Here is a 19,846-nt window from a genome sequence, read left to right on the forward strand (position 1 = left end):
GTTCAAAAACACAAATGGAGGAAAAATATACATACGCCTTCTGGTGAGGAAACGTGAAATAATCAAATCAAAATAAACAACACGCTAACATTGTCTTCCTGACGAAGATTTTTTCATCTTTATTTCATTACAGGACACTGAAAAATACCATCTGTTGTTATCTGGAAAGTACTGCAATGATTGGGGGGGAATTCGTTCCCCTTTTTTCTCCATGTCTCTGAGCACTACCTTCCTTTGTAAACATTAAGTATATTAGTTAAAATTCTTTTCATTTTTTGATGTTAGCGTGTTGTTTATTATTTTGATTTTGTTGAGTTCAGCAGAAATCAAGAGAGAGCTGCTTATGTCGAGATGCCTCCTCTGCTTTGCACTGGGAGACAGGCAGACCGTTGCACTTCCTGTCTCCAAAGTTGTACTGTGTACGAGATGAAAGTCACCAGAGCAGTTCAGACTTTGTGTTTAATAGCATCTCACTGAAAGATCAAAATAAAGATAAATCTAACTCCTAACCATTCCACTTTCACAATAAACTCAATCCTGATTGAAATAGTGGTGTGATCTGTCACAATGCAACTACTGAAATTCAATGTTTGGTGTCCTTGTGTTACAGAAGTGGACAGTGCAGGAGAGTGAGTGGGTAAAGACGGGAGTACAGCGCTTTGGGGAAGGAAACTGGACTGCCATCCTAAGAAACTATGACTTTGTTAACCGCACAGCAGTAATGATCAAAGATCGCTGGAGAACAATGAAGAAGCATGGCCTGCTGTGACAGCAAATGACAGTGGGTAGCGGTGGCAGCAACAGCCCTGGAGTGCCGGCAGCCTCTGTGTTTGTTTTTGCTCTGGAGAGAGGAGATTAGAGAATGAAAACACTGTAGAGGCGTTTTTTGACCCTGACTGCAGGAGCAGGGCTGCCCTACAGCTCAAGTGCTTGGAGTGGGATCAGATTAATAGCAATGCCCTGTAGCATAATATGCTATCTCCGGCTGCTGAATGATTTGAAAAGCAGTGAAAGGGACTATCATTGTAGTCGGCACCTGCTAGCCAAAAGCCACTACAGTCTGCAATTATGGATGTGTGGGCATAAGCGTGAACCAGAGTTGCATTTGATTGTGTGTGCCTGGCTCTAGGGTAGGAAAGGTAAACAGTTTAGTGTTTGGAATTAGCTGTTGTCCCCTTCTTGTTGTCTTCAGGGACGGAGGAACATTGGACTATTTAGTAAACGTTGGAAAATGCCTTTGACCTTGATTTATTTTAAAGATGAAAAGCGGAACAGTTCTTGTTATTGTTTAAAATCTATTTTGATGTTTGCAGGAGGAGAGGCTGTGAAGGGGACCTTGCAGCCCCCCCCCCCCAGTTTGTGCTCCTGCTCTAAGGGTATTCTATTCTTCTTAATGTTCTGATGTGAAAGAGAATGTACACCCTGAAAATACCAAACCTGGAAGCTTAACTAGCATTTATTGCAGGACCTTCACAATGTGTGTAGGTTGATAAATGTAATTAAGACACCTCCATAAGCTTGTTTTTGTCCTGTGCTGGGCCCAAGCACACATCAGCCCCCAGTCCCTGGTGTATATCTTTAACCAGGGATCATTCTTAAAGTGTACTTTCATTGACTAGAGAGGAAGGGATGTTTATAAACAACAAATCCCCCAAGCAGTGAGCAGCATGGTGGAGGAATAATCAAGTCAGGAGGTGGGCAGAGCAGTGGCTATTCCCCCCACTTCCACTACCATGTAAAGAGCACATCTGGCTCTTTTCCTCATTTCAGCAGTGAAAAGCTAAGGACCGATTCTTTTTGATCCAGCTGTTTTGCACTCCTCATTTGGCTTTTGGCTCCAGTTGGGACCCAGGTTGGTTTCAGAGTAGTATACTGCCATGTTGAAGAGCCCTGGTTCTGATGGCCAAGTCTGGTTTTTCGTCCCCTGGGCTCCCAGCCCCCGTGGGAATGGGAGTCATGATCTCTGCTTGGGGGTGACATCTGATGGCCAGATAAAGAGCTCATGATTACATAGTTTCTGAAGGAATGCTAGATCAAGTTCTAAATGAATGCTGATTGAGCAGGAAGCACAAAAAGCTAGAGAAAACATCCCAAGGCAAATCTCTTCTCCCTCTTCCTTCTCCTGCTATCAGCAAAAAAAAAGGGGGACCATGAACTTTTTATTGTCATCAGCCTAGAAAGAACACCCACCTTGCTCAGCTGGAATCCATGGATCAGGGCCCATTCCGTCATGAATCCTAAATCATGTGGCTACTAGGTGGCAATGCTGGAACCTCCAAGTGCTGGGAATGTGAAAGGGCCACAACCTCTCTGCTCCTGAAAACTGCATTCCAGTCACTCCATGTCCTGGCTCACTACCACTGCTAGGACCTGCCTTTGGTAATTCTTTATCAGAACCCTACAGCAGAGTCTCTTGTGCCAAGCAGAATCAGATCTCTGTGAGGTCTAGCTTATTTTTGACAAATATATTCTCTGACTTGAAAGTTGTATGTTGTGTATATAATAAACATTTCTTGTATTCTTGATATAAGATCGAGCCTGTATGTAAAAGGGGATAGGAGGTGTGGCTGGGCCCTGCTTTTTCCAGTGTTTGCAGGTGGGGCATCACTGGTGGTATAGAAAGTTGAGTTGAATAAAACATGAACCATTTTTGCTGCTGTATGCCAATTTTTTCATTGTGGGTAAAACTAACTCCAGTTAGTACAAAGTGACCTTGGACTTTTTTCATTTTATCTTAATCCCTTGGGAGAAGTTTTTGTTGGAACACTTGTTTATCCCGAAGGTGCCCTTTGGAAGCAGCAGTGCTAGTGATACTGAAGTTGGTAGGCTGTTTCTTTATTTTACTGAGCATGCCTCACGGGCCTGCTTTGATAGGTGTAATGCTTCTCACTGTAAAGGGGAAACTCATCTAAAAGAAGTGGCTATTTGTTTACTGAAAAGACTGGGAGACATGGAGAATTGCACTTGATGAGACATAGTATGAGAAAGGGGAGGGGGGTTTGTGTGGTTACAATCAAAGCTTTACATAGTTGTAGGCAGGTCCTTGGGCAATGAAGTGTTAAGCGACTTGCCCAGAGTCAGAAGGAATCAAACTCACAACCTCAAGGTGTGAGGCAGCTGCTCTGACCACTAGGCCACCTCATCCCACCAGGAACAGAAAACAGGAGGAACCTTCCTAGAGCTGATGAGAAAGTGAAATGAATGCTGAGAGGTGTGGAGGGGATAAAGGAAGAATACTCTGCGGGTTGGGGGTGGTGAGAACATGCTTTATGGACGATAGGGCTGGAAAGACTTGACCGAGTGGGTGAGGTTAGCGTGCAGAGAGAGAGAGGGGGATGGGGTGTAAAAAGAGGATGCTGGGCCCTTTTGAAAAGGGGGCACTGAGACACTGGTGATGCAGGTATGCCGAGGCAGAGTGAAGTGGAAAGGAGGATGCTGTGAGGGAAAAGGAAATCAACTGCTACTAATTTCTGTGGCACTACTAGACATATGCAGTGCTATACACATTATATGCAGGTACTTTTTCTGTCCCTAGAGGGCTCAATCTTTTTTGTATCTGGTGCAACTAAGGCTTAGGTGACTTGCCAAGGGTCACAAGGAGCTGCAGTGGGAATCAAACTCACAACCTCAGGGTGCTGAGGCAGCTGCTCTAACCACTAGGCCACTCTTCCACTCCAATAATTATTTATTTATTTCTTCCATGTGTGCGTCGCATATACCTATACCTATAATGAACCCCAGTAAACAACAAGGGGAGGCTTTTAGTTCAAATGGGGTTTTTTGTCCGATTGCTACAACAGAAAGTGTGAAACCAGTTGGCAATTATAAACAGTAAGCAGGGAAATGCATTCATGAAACATGCAGATGAAAACTGATGAAATGAACAGCTGGAATGATGGAGTGGTTAGAGTATCTTCCACTATAAATAAGAACAATATAACAAATCAATACTGAAACATATTAACACATCGTTCAATATTTAGGAACAAAAAGGATGATATTGATATGCTTAGGATAAACTTGGAAGGTTATACAAAACACATGGAATGTCAATGTTAGGATAGGGAGTCTGTAATAGGCCACAGCCTTTCTGTTATATGTTGTATATGAATGAATTGTGACAATGAAGTTCAAAGCCATGGACCATTTAGGCAGTGTTCCACAAAAAGTAGCATTTAAAAGAGCCTTTTTTCCAATTGGCATAAATCATTGACTAGGCAAGGCCAATAGGCTATCAAATAAGCTAGCATTCCATTTATACAAAATCATTTCTAAAGCAGCAGATCTAAAAATGATTGTGGAAGCCAATATTTTTTGTAACTGGTAAGATAGGCTTGATTTCTTTCCATGTTGAGTCCTAAAATGGATGGGAAAGGTCACCACGACAAAGAGCGGAAGCGTAGGTAAATGGCTGAATAGTGTGTGAGCTGACCCAGTCTCCACATTAGCAAGGAGAAAGTTGTCGAGCTGCCTTATTGACTGGTGGCTGTTGGCTGTCCCGGAGCGAAGCAGGATTTTTTTTCTTCGGCATCTTAGCCACAAGTGTGCGGGCTGTGGGGGGAGGCTATTTCCTGCTGACGGAGTCCAGCAAGTTCTGCCCGGGGTAAGGAGGAGTGCAGGAGCAGAGGTGTGGCCTGTGCCCTGGGAGTGGTGTCTCTGCTGCGAGCGAGCAGACTGTAGAGGGGGCTGGCAGTTGTCCCAGAGCGAGCCAGGACTTTTTTGATGGTGCTCTGCCAAAAGTGTGTGGGCTACGGAGTGCCTTTCCCCGCGGTGGGGGTAGGTGGGCTTCATTGGTGGCCAGGAGAAGTGGAGACATGGCTTGAGCCCTCACAGTCCACTGCAGAAAGAAAGAGAGACGCAGAGGAGGTGACAGAGGAGTACAGAGATGTAACTGCGGCCTGGGCTCCTAATACAAGTTGCGGAGGGGGATACATTCATCCTAAACGAACCTCACCGAGCCCTGCCGGGGATGAGGAGGAATATAGGATTGGAGGAGAGGTTCGATTCTTGAAAGCTCGGGGGATTGTTTTGAAGTGGTGAGCAGCTGTGCTGGAGGTGGACTGCAGTTGTGGATCTTTGGCTGAGAACCTCGATAGCCTTCTGGTAGAGGTGGAGAAGAGGCCCTACATGTGCTGATCGAGGCTGGGAGAATCATTGAGACCTGGAGGTCTGAAGGTTTGGGACTCTGTATCTAATTGCAAATGGTATAAACTGGGCAGGAAGAGCCTTTTTATGTCAGACCTGAGGAAGGTATTAGGAGACTGTTCAGTGAATAGATTTGATGATAATAAAATAACAGAATCCTTGATTTAATTTCCTCTGAAGAAATTAGGTGACTCTAAAAATTCTGCTCCTATATTGGGGTAAAATATCTTTGAGGTGAAGTGCTAAATTAAATACTTATATTGAATAAATTGTAAGAACAATAAATTACAATCATAAGAATGATATTGCTAACCTGAGTTTGGGGAAATAACTAATGAAACATGTCTAACCTGGAAAAGAACCTTGACTTAGCCATACTGTAAAACTCTTAGACTAGTTATTTGGAATCGAATTAACTCTGGAAGTATGGCTATTAAAAAAACTAGACCTGATCTTAAAATGTTTGCTTATCGTGCAGAAGATGTAGTAGAAACATCAGTTCCAAAACAAAACCCAACACAGGAAGAAGCGGAGACAAACATACTTGAAAAAGAAACATTAGAGACATTAGAATCTCCTCCAGTAGACTCTGAATTAGCCAGTAAAGGGGACATACAACATTGGATGGTTGATATTAAACTTTCATTAGCAGTATTCACTTCAGATATTAAAGTAAATATTGATGGTTTACATTAAAAAATAGATATGAGTCGGAGTCTCCAGGAATTTGAAGAATGGGTTATTTCACATGATCAGGAGATACCAGAAATCCAACAACATTGTAAACAAATAGATATATCAATAGAGGAATTACTTCTCAAAGTTGAAGACAGAGAAAACAGGGCAAGGTGAAATAATTTGAGATTCTGTGGAATTCCTGAATCAGAAGATCTTAAAGATCCGACGGCTTTTATACAGTCCTTATGCCATAAGTTTCTACAAACAGAAAATCCAGAAGCAGATCTGCCAACTGTAGAATTTGAATGAATACATTGAGCACTGGGACCACGCAAATTGGAGAGGCCAAGAGATATAGTATGTTTTTTAAGACACCCGCAGAAAGAGAGAGTGCTACAAGCAGCAAGGAAAATTGGCCATCTGATGCGGAATCTTAAGTACAAAAAAAATCTTCCAGTCCATGTTCACCTTCCTAGGAGTTAAAATCTAGAATGAACTCACAGAGACTATTAAGAACAGAAACCAATCACACCCTATTTTGAAAGAAACTGAAAACTTCACTTCGACAACTAAACATCTAAGATCATCATAAGCATATGACCTTTACTTATTTGCCTAGTTTTAGGTTCCATGTCCCCTACCCATTCCCTTCCCTTTCCTCAAGTCGCCTACAGAACATAAGAAGCGCCATCTCCGGATCAGACTTTCGGTCCATCAAGTCCGGCGATCTGCACACGCGGAGGCCCTGCCAGGTGTACACCTGGTGTAATTTTTAGTCACCCATATCCTTCTATGCCTCTCGTAAGGAGATGTGCATCTAGTTTGCTTTTGAATCCTAGGACGGTCGATTCCACAATAACCTCCTCTGGGAGAGCATTCTAGGTGTCAACCACTCTCTGCATGAAGCAGAACTTCCTGATATTTGTCCTGAACTTGTCCCCCCTTAGCTTCATTCCGTGTCCTCTTGTCCGTGTCAAATTGGACAATATATATAGTTTTCTGCTCTATTTTGTCGATTCCTTTCAATATTTTGAAGGTCTCAATCATATCCCCTCGCAGTCTCCTTTTCTCAAGGAAGAACAATCCCAGTCTCTTAAGTTGATCCTCGTATTCCAGTTTCTCTATCCCTTTTACTAGTTTCATTGCTTGTCTCTGCACCCTCCCAGCAGTTTTATATCCTTCTTTAGGTTGGGAGACCAATGTAGGACGCAGTATTCCAAGTGGGGTCTGACCATTGCTCTATAAAGCAGCATTATGACCCTCTCTGATCTACTCGTGATTCCCTTCTTTATCATGCCCAACATCCTATTTGCTTTCTTCGCCACCGCCACACATTGTGCTGACGGTTTCAGGGTCCTATCAGTACACCCAGGTCCTTTTCTTGTTCGCTCGTACCCAGAATTGCACCTGACATTCTATATTCGTGTTCCTCCTTCTTACTGCCTAAATGCATTACTTTGCATTTCTCCACATTAAACTTCATTTGCCATTTCTCTGCCTGACACAAATCGCTCTGGAGTTCCTCGCTATCCTTCTGCAATCTGATTGCCTGGCATAGTTTTGTGTCGTCTGCAAACTTGATGATCTCACTGGATGTTCTTTCTTCTAGGTCATTGATATAAATATTAAATAAGATCGGCCCAAGTACCGAGCCCTGGGGTACACCACTAATCATTTTCTCCCAGTCGGAGAACTTCCCATTTATGCTCACTCTCTGTATTCTGTTTTCCAGCCATTTGCCTATCCATCTTTGTACATCCTCCTCTATTCCATGGCTTTGTAGTTTCCTGAGAAGTCTTTTGTGTGGAATTTTGTTGAATGCTTTCTGAAAGTCTTAAGTATATTATGTCCACCGGTTCTCCACTATCAATTTGTTCGTTCACAGTCTCAAAAAATTGAAGTAAATTCGTTAAACATGATTTCCCTTTCCTGAAGCCATTTTGACTAGCTTTAATCAGGTCGTGTGTATCCAAGTGCCGGACTGTGCTATCTTTAATCAGTGCTTCAACCTTCTTTCCAGGGATAGACGTAAGGCTTACAGGTCTGTAGTTGCCCGGTTCTCCTCTCGATCCTTTTTTGAAAATAATAATAATAGTTTATATACCGCAGTACCGTGAAGTTCTATGCGGTTTACAAAAGATTAAGCAAAAAGGTACAAATTGATTGACTTTAAGAGGGGTGGAAGAAAGAGAAATAATAGGACAGGAAATCCATTGTTGAGGAGAAAGTGATCAATAGGACAAGGTAATCGCTATTGAGGGGAGAGAGATGAGTGGATCAGTTGTCTAGACGCTTTAGGAACAGGTGTGTTTTTAGACATTTCCTAAATTCCTCATAAGTAGTGGGCGAAAGCAATTGTTCTAGGTCTTTACCCCATGATGCTGCTTGGTGTGATAGGTGTTCATGGTGTTTTTTCAGTTTACAACCTCTCATTGGGGGGGAAAACGAAGTTGGAATGTGAGCTTCTCTTGTGTCTGTTGGCTGAGAAGGAGAAAAGGTCACTTATGTATTTAGGGGCAAGTCCGTTTAGTGCTTTAAAGCAGAAGCAGGCGAATTTAAACTTTACACGTGCCTCCATCGGCAGCCAATGCAGCTGTCGGTAGTAGGGTGTCACGTGGTCAAATTTCTTTAGCCCAAAGATCAGTCTGACTGCTGCATTTTGCATCAATTGTAAACATCGCATGTTCTTTTGGGAAATTGCTTGGCGTGACATTCGCTATCTTCCAGTCGTCCGGTATCTGTCCGGTTCTAATTGTCGGGTTGGCAAGTTTTTGCAATAACTCTCTGATTTCAACCTCCAATTCTTTTAAGACTCTCGGGTGAATTCCATCCGGTCCAGGGGATTTGTCACTTTTAAGTTTGTCGATCTGGTAGTATATCTGGTCCAAGTCCACTTCTGTGGTGAGGCTGTCTTCTATTACTCATTTAAACACTTCCACTGCTTCTGGTATTGTTGTGGTGTCCTTTTTCATAAAGACAAACGCAAAGAAAGGAATTTAGTCTGTCTGCAATTTGTTTGTCTTTCTTGATGTACCCTTTTCTTCCCTGGTCGTCTAGGGGTTTTTTCCCTTTTATGTATCTAAAGATGGGCTTGAAGTTTTTGGCCTTTTGATTAGGTATGCACGACACACAAATATTAGATTAGAATAATGTAAAAGTGGAACTGTTTACAGATATTTCTTCAGCGACTGAAATGTCAAGATTGCCGTGAAGTAACCAGATGTTTGCAATAACATAATATTCGTTATAAATGGCATTACCCATTTGGGATTTCTTTTATTCTGAAAGGCAAGCAACACAAAGTTACATCAGTGTTAGAGGCCTAACAGCTACTTATACAGGCCAAATTTTGGACCCACGAGGGAGAAAAACAGCAAATGGAACCACCACAACCCTCATCTACAAGACCGCCAAGTCAGAGATGGCATAGAGTGGATCAAAAAAAGAGACTACAGAAACAAATAGAATAAAAATGCTTATAATAATATTGAGAAGAATTGATGATAATAAAAAAATTATTTAATACTTGTTAGATATAATAAAGAAAAGAAGTTGTAATGGGGTAGATAATAGATAAAGCTGCGGAGAACTGGGTTAGGGTTAACTTTCTTTGACTCTGATGTCTGGAAATGGATGTGGTTCCTAGTCTTATCGATTGGCGACTGGATCTGGGTCCAGAGATAGGGGATGAGAGAAGCTTGGATGGGTTGGGGAGATGGGGGAGAGGGACAAATGGGAGGGGGTAAATTGGTTTTTATGAGGGTGATTGGATGGGGTTAGGGAGATAAGGAGGCCTGGGGAAAAAATTGTAAGATTTGTAAGGATAGGAAAGTTAGAGAATAAACTGAAAAGGTTATTGAAAAAATGAATGGAAGTAAGATTAGACTGGGTAGTCTAAATGTGAATGGACTTAATATACTTTAAACGCCAGATGTTTTTAAAGGAGATGAAGAGGTTGAAACGCATTTACAAAAAACAGGAGGAAGGATGATACATTTTAAAGATTATCCGGTGCGAGTTTGGGCTTCCAATAAGAAAGAGAAAAAGAAAGCAGAGGTGGAGATACTATTTGATAAAAAAAATTGAAGTTCTCACAAAGGCTGAATGGAAGGGAGATGGGGGGGAATTGAATGGGGAAAAGGTGACTGGTGAACCTCTATGCTCCTAATACTAATCAAGGGAAATTTTTTAAGAACTCTTGAGTATAATTTTGAGAACTCAAGAAGGAATATTATTGGTGGGAGGGGATTTTTGGTTTTTGGTCCTCTGGATTCTATGAATAATAAAGGCGACAGAACTAAAAAAAGATAGGAAATAATTAAAAATTTAATGGATGGCAGAATTTACATACATTAGGAAGAGATTATATTTATTACTCTTCCCCACATAAAGTTTATGCCCGCATTGATATGATTTGGTTGGATAAAACCTTGGGAGATGCTAAAATAGAGGAAACTAGCTTGGGCAGATCATGCTCCAATATGGGTGCACTTATGGGGACATTCTAAGATTTTGGAAATTAAATGATACTGTATTAAAAGACTCTAAAGTGGTTCAGAGGATAGAACAGATCATCAGAAACTTTTTGGATAATAATAATAATAATATCAATCTCTAGTCACCCATCACAATTTGGGAATCCTTAAAAACTGTTCTAAGAGAGTTGATTTCTATAGCCTCTCATAAGAAAAAGATCCGGGAAAGGGAGGAAAAAAAATTGAGAGAAAAATTAATGGAATGAGTAATACAACATAAGCAGGGACTGGGTGGGGAGCAGCTTAGGATTAGAGAGTTGCGCGGGGACAGAAATCCCACCCGTCCCCGCGAGGAATCCCCTCCGTCCCTATAAACTTCAGAAATAGTTGTTTCATTTAATTATGTTACTGAATTAAAGGCTCTGGTAGAAACCCATTTACAAATAAGCAAAGAGACTATTAATTTGGAAATATTTATTGGAAAGAATACATACTTTGTAAACGGGTTTCTACCAGAGCCTCCAATGTTTATAAATTTTGATCAACCAGTGCACATTATGATATGATTCAAGGGAGCTATAACTATCATATAGTATGGTTTTCTATCAGCTGCTTTGCATCCTTTTACTCTTAATTTTTTCAGTTTTTCAATTTTTTGGGATCCTCAGCGCCACCATTCAGAGCTCAACAGGATTTCATTGCTCTAAGCTTTACATGCCAGCTCCTCATCGGGTCCCTTTGTTAATTTCTATCTTATATATTTATAAATTATTTGCTTTTGTACAATTTACTTATTTTGTCAACATTTAAGCATGTACTTAGCTTTTATCTTGTGGTCTCTGGCTAGGGGAAACATCACGCCATCATGTTTTGCTGCTAGAGCTTTATCAAGGCTTTACCCCTATAATAGAACAAAAGCTATCAGTGTTTACTTAACATAGTTTTAGCAGACATTATCAGATAAATCTTTACTGTATTGTCTTGCATTTTTAGCATTTACTGCATTTTTACTTGCATTTTTAGCTTTACTGTATTGTCTTGCAATTTTACCACCAAACCTGCGACCACTCTCCTCAGATAAGGTGGCGGTGTTCTTACTAGGGTTTTAAATAGAGCGGAGCCATGCTCTGCCGCGTCTGCGTCATTACGCAACATCCGCATCATCAGGCCACCCGCTAACTATATTTTTGAATGTGAGTAATGTTAAATATTAATGTTGAAGAAAAATGCCGTTGTTAAGGCAACCTCCTAACCCAGACTCGCGTTACATCAGAGAAACCCACTCCAACTCGGCATTCAAGCCTTGTGGGGTAACTGTGTTTAGGGTATAGATCCAGCGTTGTTCTCTATAGTTCAAAAAAATCTTCAACATTGCCTCCCTCCCGTCCCCATTCAACCTTTTCTATTATTCGCCATTGTATCTGATCAATGCTATGCTGATGTTTTAAAAAATGTTCCACCATTGGTGCCTGAATGTTTTTTGTTTTTATCCATGATTTATGCTCGTTCAGTCTTATGTGCATAGGTCGTGAAGTACGACCCACGTAGACAAGGCTGCACGGGCACACAATGATATATACTGGAGCGATGGTCTAGGACATGGCAACTCAACTTCAATGCCAAAAAATGCAAAGTTATGCACCTGGGCAGCCAGAATCCATGCAAGTCTTATACCCTTAATGGCGAGATCCTAGCAAAAACGGTAGCAGAACGAGACTTGGGGGTAATCGTCAGTGAGGACATGAAGTCTGCCAATCAAGTGGAGCAGGCTTCGTCCAAGGCAAGACAAATCATGGGCTGCATACGAAGGGGTTTCGTCAGTCGTAAGGCGGAAGTCATTATGCCATTGTATAGATCCATGGTGAGGCCCCACCTGGAATACTGTGTGCAATTCTGGAGGCCACATTATCGCAAGGATGTGCTGAGACTGGAGTCGGTGCAAAGAATGGCCACCCGGATGGTCTCGGGACTCAAAGATCTACCATACGAAAAACGGCTTGACAAATTACAGCTATACTCGCTCGAGGAGCGCAGAGAGAGGGGGGACATGATCGAGACGTTCAAGTATCTTACGGGCCGCATCGAGGCGGAGGAAGATATCTTCTTTTTCAAGGGTCCCACGACAACAAGAGGGCATCCGTTGAAAATCAGGGGCGGGAAACTACGAGGTGACACCAGGAAATTCTTTTTCACTGAAAGAGTGGTTGATCGCTGGAATAGTCTTCCACTACAGGTGATTGAGGCCAGCAGCGTGCCTGATTTTAAGGCCAAATGGGATCGGCACATGGGATCTATTCACAGGGCAAAGGTAGGGGAGGGACATTAAGTTGGGCAGACTAGATGGGCCGTGGGCCCTTATCTGCCGTCTATTTCTATGTATACAACATGCGTAGATTGGCAGGTCGTATTTGTTCTGGCTGTGATGACTTTCCCTGTTTGAAAAGCTGGTACGTAAAGCTTAGAGCAATGAAATCCTGTTGAGCTCTGAGTGGTGGCGCTGAGGATCCCAAAAAATTGAAAAACTGAAAAAATTAAGAGTAAAGGGATGCAAAGCAGCTGATAGAAAACCATACTATCAGGTGAAAGAGTGGTATAAATTTTTATAAACACAACTAATATACTACTTTATCCTGAAGCAAAAAAAATAAAATAAAATTTTTCCTACCTTTGTTGCCTGGTTTCTGCTTTCCTCATGTTCTCATTCAATTCCTTCTATCCACTATCTCTCTTCTCTCTGCGTCTTCTATTTGCTCTGTTACTGTGCCTCTCCCTCTCTCCCCCCTTCCAAATTGGTCTGGCACCCATCTTCCCTCCGCACCCCCCATAGTCTGGCATCTCTGACTTCTTCCCTGCCAGCATCTTCACCCCATTCTCTCTTCCCCATTTCCCTTCAGCGTCTTCTCCCCACTCTCTCTTCCCCATTTTCCTTAAGCATCTTCTCCCCACTCTCTCTTTCCCATTTCCCTTCAGCGTCTTCTCCCCACTCTCTTCCCCATTTTCTTTCAGCGTCCTTCTCCCCCATCTTCCCCATGTCCTGCCAGTGTCCTTCTCCCTCTGTCTTCCCCATGTGCTTTCAGTGTCCTCCCCCTCTGTCTTCCCCATGTTCTTTCAGCATCCTTCTCCCCCCTCTGTCTTCCCCATGTCCTTTCAGCATCCTTCTCCCCCCTCTGTCTTCCCCATGTCCTTTCAGCATCCTTCTCCCCCTTCTGTCTTCCCCATGTCCTTTCAGCATCCTTCTCCCCCCTCTGTCTTCCCCATGTCCTTTCAGCATCCTTCTCCCCCCCTTTGTCTTCCCCATGTGCTTTCAGCGTCCTTCTCCCCCCTCAGTTTTATCCATTTCCCTTAAGCGTCTTTTCCTCTCCACTCCACCTTTCCTCCCTTTCTCCCTCCCTGCCCCTTACCTTCGTGGCGCTTCCCCACCCGCCCGACAACAGAACAGGCCCGGTCCGACAAACCTCCCTGCCCTGAATCCAGCTGCTGTAATTTAGATTTGTGGCTACAGGGCAGGGAGGTTTGTCGGACCAGGCCTGTTGTCGGTCAGTCAGGGGAAAGCACCACGAAGATAAGGGGATCTGGCTGGCTCTGCACCCCCCCAAGGCTGCCCCAGGGTGGACGCCCCCCCCTTGGTACGCCACTACCTTGAAGTTTTCCTACCTGCCCTGCCGCAGCACACAGCTGACCGGAAGTCTTCCCGATGTCAGCGCTGACGTCAGAGGGAGGGAGGGCTATGCTTAAGCCCTCACGTCGTGAAAGACTTCTGGTCGGCTGTGTGCTGCGGCAGGGCAGGTATGGAAAAGAAGACGAGCCTTGTGGCTCGAGTGCATCCAACCCCGCAGGAACCCCGCGACCCTAGGGGGCGTTCCCATGGGATCCCCATGACCCTAGGGGGTGTCCCCACGGGATCCTAGGGGGCGTTCCCATGGGATCCCCATGACCCTAGGGGGTGTCCCCACGGGATCCCCGTGACCCAAAGGGGGAACCCGCCCGATCCCCGCGGGATTCCTGTCATCCCCGTTCCCGTGCAGCTCTCTACTTAGGATTCAAATAAACGAGATTCGTATGGCCCTGGGAAAAATGGAAGATGAAGCCATTCAATTCAATTTAAACTGCCTTAGACTTAAACACTGAGTCTAGGAATCGGGCAGGGAAATTGTTAGCACACTGTCTAAAAGTACAACGTTTACAAGGTGGTAATATGAATATACAATCTGAACATTGAGATCTTCTGACAAAAGAGAAAGATAGTCATAATAGGTTTGTGGAATTTTATAATAAATTATATACATCAGAGTATCAGGGACAGGAGGCTTCTCTGTCACAATATTTGTCTCAATTAGAATTAAATAAGTTTCAAGAATTAGAGACTCAAGGATTGGATGAAGATATAACAGAGGATGAGATACGAGGAGTAATACAATGTATTAAGTCAGGCAAATCTCCAGGAATGGATGGATTTACGGGATTGTTTCATAAAAAGTTTATATCCTTTGTAACCCCTCTTTTGGCGAGACTATTTAATAATTTAAAAGATAGAGAACAACTGCCTTACTTTATGAGATTAGTGGGAATTACAATTTTAATGTGCTAGTTATAGACCTCATTGGGAATAGATAAAAAAAAATAATGGCCAGAGTTCTGGCTGATAGATTATCACCATATATGCCAAAACTTAGTCATCCGGACTAAGTGGGTTATATTAGTGGGAGGCAGGCGGCTGATGGGATTAGGAAGGTGTTAGATCTGGGATGGAGGGCTAAAAGGGAAGGAACAGAATGTGTGGCAGTCTCGGTTGATGCTGAAAAAGCATTCGATCAAGTTGAATGGAAATTTATGGATGCAGTGTTGGGATGTATGGGCTTTGGGAAAAGGATTAGGGATTGGATATTTACATTATATAATAGCCTATTAGCATGTGTTAAAATAAATGGACTTTATTCCTCTACATTTGAACTGCAGAGAGGGACAAGGCAGGGGTGCCCGCTGTCCCCCTTAATCTTTGCATTAATTATTGAACCTTTAGCACAGAAAATTAGACAATCCCAACAAATAAAAGGTCTGAAGGTGGCAGGCGAAGAACAAAAGCTATCCCTGTTTGCTGATGATATATTGGCTATTGTTGAGACATCTGAGTTGACCTTAATGGCTCTTAAGGATATTATGGGTGAATATGGGCAACTGTCAGGATTTAAAGCCAATCTATGTAAGACAGAAGTGATGAACATATCAGCATCTATGGCAGCAGTCTCAAACTCGCAGCCCACGAGCCACATGTGACCCCCAGGGACTATTTTGCGGCCCACAGTCTGTCCTCTCCACAAGTTTTCCGATTGTGGAGAGGACAATCGCGTACAGACCACGACCATCTCTCTGGAGGGAATGTCAGCAAACGGCCTCCTGGTGGTGCTGTGCTTCTCCCAGTCTCAGCCTCCCTCCGTCCCCTTTGGCTTGCGTCTCTAGTCGGCATGAATGTCAGCGAGCAGCCGCCGGGTTTCGCTGTGCATCTCGCAGTCTCAGCCTCCCTCCGCCCCCCTCTCAGCCTGTTAAAGGAAAGATTTATAAACTATAAAGAGTTTTACCTCATGCAAAGTTGTCATTTCTTTAATAAGACATTAACTATTTTTTTCTACGGCTCTCCAAGTACCTACAAATCCAAAATGTGGCCCCACAAAGGGTTTGAGTTTGAGACCACTGGTCTATGGAGAGGATCAAGGAGCTACAACGATTAGTGCCTTTAAGATAGATAAAGGGATCTATTCACTATTTAGGAATAATTCTGGGAGCAGATTGGACACTTTTGTTCCAGCAAAACTATATACCATTAGTAGTGGATATCCAGAAAGATTTAGAAAGATGGAATAAGATGTTTATCTCATGGTTAGGATGTATGAAGGTGGTAAAGATGATGATTCTTCCTAGGTTTCTCTATCTATTCCAAGTATTACCGATATAAATTCCAAAATTGTATTTCCAAAAATGGAATAGTATGATATTGAGATTTATCTGGGGAGGAAAGTGTCCAAGGGTTGGAAGATATGCAATATTTAAGTCTAAGGCAGAAGGAGGACTAGGTTTACCTTCTTTGGAGAATTATTATAAAGCTGCACAGCTGAAAGCAATAGTTGAATGGCATTCATATTCACCTAAATTATAGGTAAGGGTAGAACAAGAAAAGTTAGAAGGGATAGAGGGTATTAGAGAAAAAGAACTAACAAATATAAGCAACCCTTTTAGTAGATGCTCTATGAGAATATGGACAAATACGGGAAAAAAACTTTTAGGAAGAGAAAAAAGCATTTTTTTTCTCCTATGTTATATGCGTGAGATTTTATACCAGGGAGAGAGGGAGGAATTTTCAAGAAGTGGGAGGGAAAAGGTTGGAAATGTTTTGGACAACTTATTTACGAAGGGGAGGTTAAAGCCTTTGTAGACCTTCAGGATCAATATCAATTGGAAGCGAGAGATCTCTTTCCTTACTTACAGGTGAAAAATTATCTTCTGACATATAAGGGGGACAGGTAAAGAAGTTTTAAAGAAATCTGAATTTGAAAAGGGTTTAGAGAGCCCAGTTGCAAAAGGATGTATTTCTTGGTTATATAGAATTATACATGATGATAAGGAAGTGAAAACCTCGTATATGAAAGAATGGGAAAAAGATCTGGGGAAGGAATGGTCAATGGATGAGTGGGGGCAATTGTAACATCTTTTCCATATAGCTAGAGCAGCCACATTGGTGGAAAATGCTATGAAACTGTTAGTACGATGGTATTAATCAGTAAATATACCAAGGAGGACAATGCTGTCTGTTGGAAAGGATGTGGTGAAAGGGGCACATTCTATCATATGTGGTGGAACTGCCAGAAGTCCTGGGATGTGAGTAAGTTAATTCAGACTCAACTCAAAGCAAATGCTGAAAGGGCACTGTTGGGAGTAGGAGTGGAGGGGTTAACATCCTCTCGATCTGGCATTTATAGCTGCTCGATTGACATTGGCTCAGCAATGGCGTACCCCAAATATACCCACAATCAGAGATATGAGAGACCGTTTAGGAATAGTTTGTGAAAAGTATCGACTATTGGCCCTCTTAACAAATCAATGGGCGAAATTTAGTTATTTGGGAGAGGTATATTAAAATGGAAAAAGAGGGTTTTTTAAAAGATTTGAATTGTACACTATTCTATCCTTATGAATTGGGAATCCAGGTCTCCTGAAAGGGGGGATAAGGATTGGGACAGTTTTAATTGCTGGGATGACAAGATGTGCTAATTTATTAGTCTATTATGCTAAATGTATTCCATGTTTTGTATTGAGATTATGGTATTAATATTTTTGTTGTTAAATTGTTAAAATTACTAAAATAAAGAATAAAAAAAATTTTAAAAAGGGAAAGGTCAGCACAAGCAAGACAACAGAGCACTGTCAGGTCATAAATGTACATTGTGAAATTTACATGGGGTCCATGAAATATGTTGAAAAATAATAAAGTAAAATACGAGTTTGATTTAAGCTAGTTGAGAGGGTGGATTTGCTCATATAGGTGCCAGGTGGAATCTGAAAATGATCATTTAATATCATGCTCCCATATTTGTTTAAATAGAAATAATTAAGATCTTTCTTTTTTATAGTGTGGTGGGGACAGGGCTCAGTCATCTAAAAGGTTGGAAAGGTAAGGCTCCTATACCTCACCTGGACCCAGTGCTCCCCTTAATTAGATGAGAGTTTCTGGGACTTTTTTCCAATCTTAGACTGGCTCAACACTTCCAAGCAACCAGCAAACATTACTGACCTGCCTGATGCAGTGTAAGTCCTTGCCTCTAAGAGAGAAACTGAGAGCCAAGCTTAGCAATGTAATTCCTTCCAGAGGTTTTTATTTTCCGGTAACTTTATCCTCAGGGTGAGTTAATTCCAATACCCTTTACCTTATCAGAAGTTCACTTTGTACAACACAGCCTGGCTTCCTGTGATCTCTGCGATATCATAACCTTGCTTGCTCTCCTTTCTCCACTAAAGAACAAGGCTTTAAAAGTATAGTTCACTTAGCCTTATTTACATATGCAAATTAACCTTCTTAAACTTTCAGGTACAAACCTTACATTCACTAAGCAATAGAGTAGACACGCTGGATGGTGTGAATACCATGAAGAAAGACCTAGCAAAGCTTGATGAATGGTCTGAAATTTGGCAGCTAAAATTTAATGCTAAGAAATACAAGGTCTTGCATTTGGGCTACAAAAACCCAAGGGAATGGTACAGTTTAGGGCATGAAGAACTTATGTGCACAACAGAAGAACGGGACTTGGGTGGGGTATGATTGTATGTGCTGATCTTAAGGTGGCCAAACAGCTTGAAAAGGTGATGGCGAAAGCTAGAAGGATGCTAGGTTGTATAGGCCAGTAGGAAAAAGGAAGTATTGATGCCCCTGAATAAGGCTTTGGTGAGACTTCATTTAGAATATTGTGTACAATTCTAGAGGCCGCACCTTCAAAAGGATTTAAAAAGGATAGTCAGTCCACAGGAAGGCTACTAAAATGGTGCGTGGTCTTTGTGGGGACAGACTTAAATATCTCAATCTGTATACTTTGGAGGAAAGACAGGAGAGGGGAGATATGATGGAGACATTTAAATACCTGCATGGCGTAAATGCACATTTGAAAGGAAACGGCAATGAGAGGGCATAGGATAAATTTAAGAGGTGATAGCTCTGGAGTAATCTGAGGAAATGCTTTTTTACGGAAAGGGTGGTAGATGCGTGGAACAGTCTCCCGGAAGAGGTGGTAGAAACAGAGTCTGTGTTTGAATTCAAAAGGGCCTGGGATAGGCACGTGGGATCTCTCGGAGAGAGAAAGAGGTAATGGTTACTGGATGGGCAGACTGGATGGACCATTTGGCCTTTATCTGCCATCATGTTTCTATCTGTCTCCACACCCTGGATGACATTAACTCTTTTCACCAGTTTTATTTCTTATGTCATCCTCCATCCCTGGCAGATAACCCAAAAGAAAATACTTAACACCAACAAAACAATGCTGGTTTCTTTCTTCTCCCAGCATTACTCCTGTTTTGTCCAGGCAGACCAACTGCCTTTTCCTATTTCTGCTCAGAGTTGCAGTCTTAACCAGACTTACTATCTCACAGAGCTGTGTCACTATCAAGGTCCCAGACTTCTCTCAATTCAGTTAGCAGGGCACAGGCTGTTCCATGCATAGCCTTCTTTCTGGTTGTGAGCTCAGCCAATTTCATTCCTAGCCAAACTGCTTGTATGCTAGTTTGGAAAGTTCTGAAGCAGCTCTACCCAGGAACCTCCCCTGGCTAACTCAGGTTTCCTCTGAGATTACTGGAAGGCTCTCTTTCTCTTCCCCCAAATAGTTCAGGGTTTTTGCCTACTTCCCCAAGCTCCCAAAGAAATGGCCCATGGCCTCTAAGCTTCCTGGGAAGTGTAGTTCCTGGAACACCAGCCAGTCCTTCCTGGTCCTTCTAGAACAGTACTGCTCCCCCTAGCAGCCTCTGGGCATCACCCCTTTCTCAGTCAACAGTGGTGCTGGAACGCCCTC

The 19,846-nt window shown here is 42.5% G+C and overlaps 1 protein-coding gene across 8 annotated transcripts in view; it reads left to right on the plus strand.

Annotated features, from left to right (window-relative positions):
• LOC117359371 (telomeric repeat-binding factor 2-like) overlaps window positions 1–19,846 on the plus strand; it is a 110,487-nt gene that overhangs the window by 64,491 nt on the left and 26,150 nt on the right. For 2 of the 8 annotated variants that reach the window (XM_033942013.1, XM_033942015.1), the window contains exon 10: window positions 611–2,525. The exons of the other annotated variants lie outside the window; for them this stretch is intronic. In XM_033942013.1, the coding sequence (XP_033797904.1) occupies window positions 611–769 (159 nt within the window). In that variant the 3' untranslated portion in view covers window positions 770–2,525. Of the gene's footprint in view, window positions 1–610; window positions 2,526–19,846 lie in introns of those variants that run through there. 8 annotated transcript variants of the gene reach the window in all.

The sequence above is a fragment of the Geotrypetes seraphini genome, chromosome 4 (genome assembly GCF_902459505.1).
Source record: "Geotrypetes seraphini chromosome 4, aGeoSer1.1, whole genome shotgun sequence".
In the NCBI taxonomy this organism is placed as follows: domain Eukaryota; kingdom Metazoa; phylum Chordata; class Amphibia; order Gymnophiona; family Dermophiidae; genus Geotrypetes; species Geotrypetes seraphini.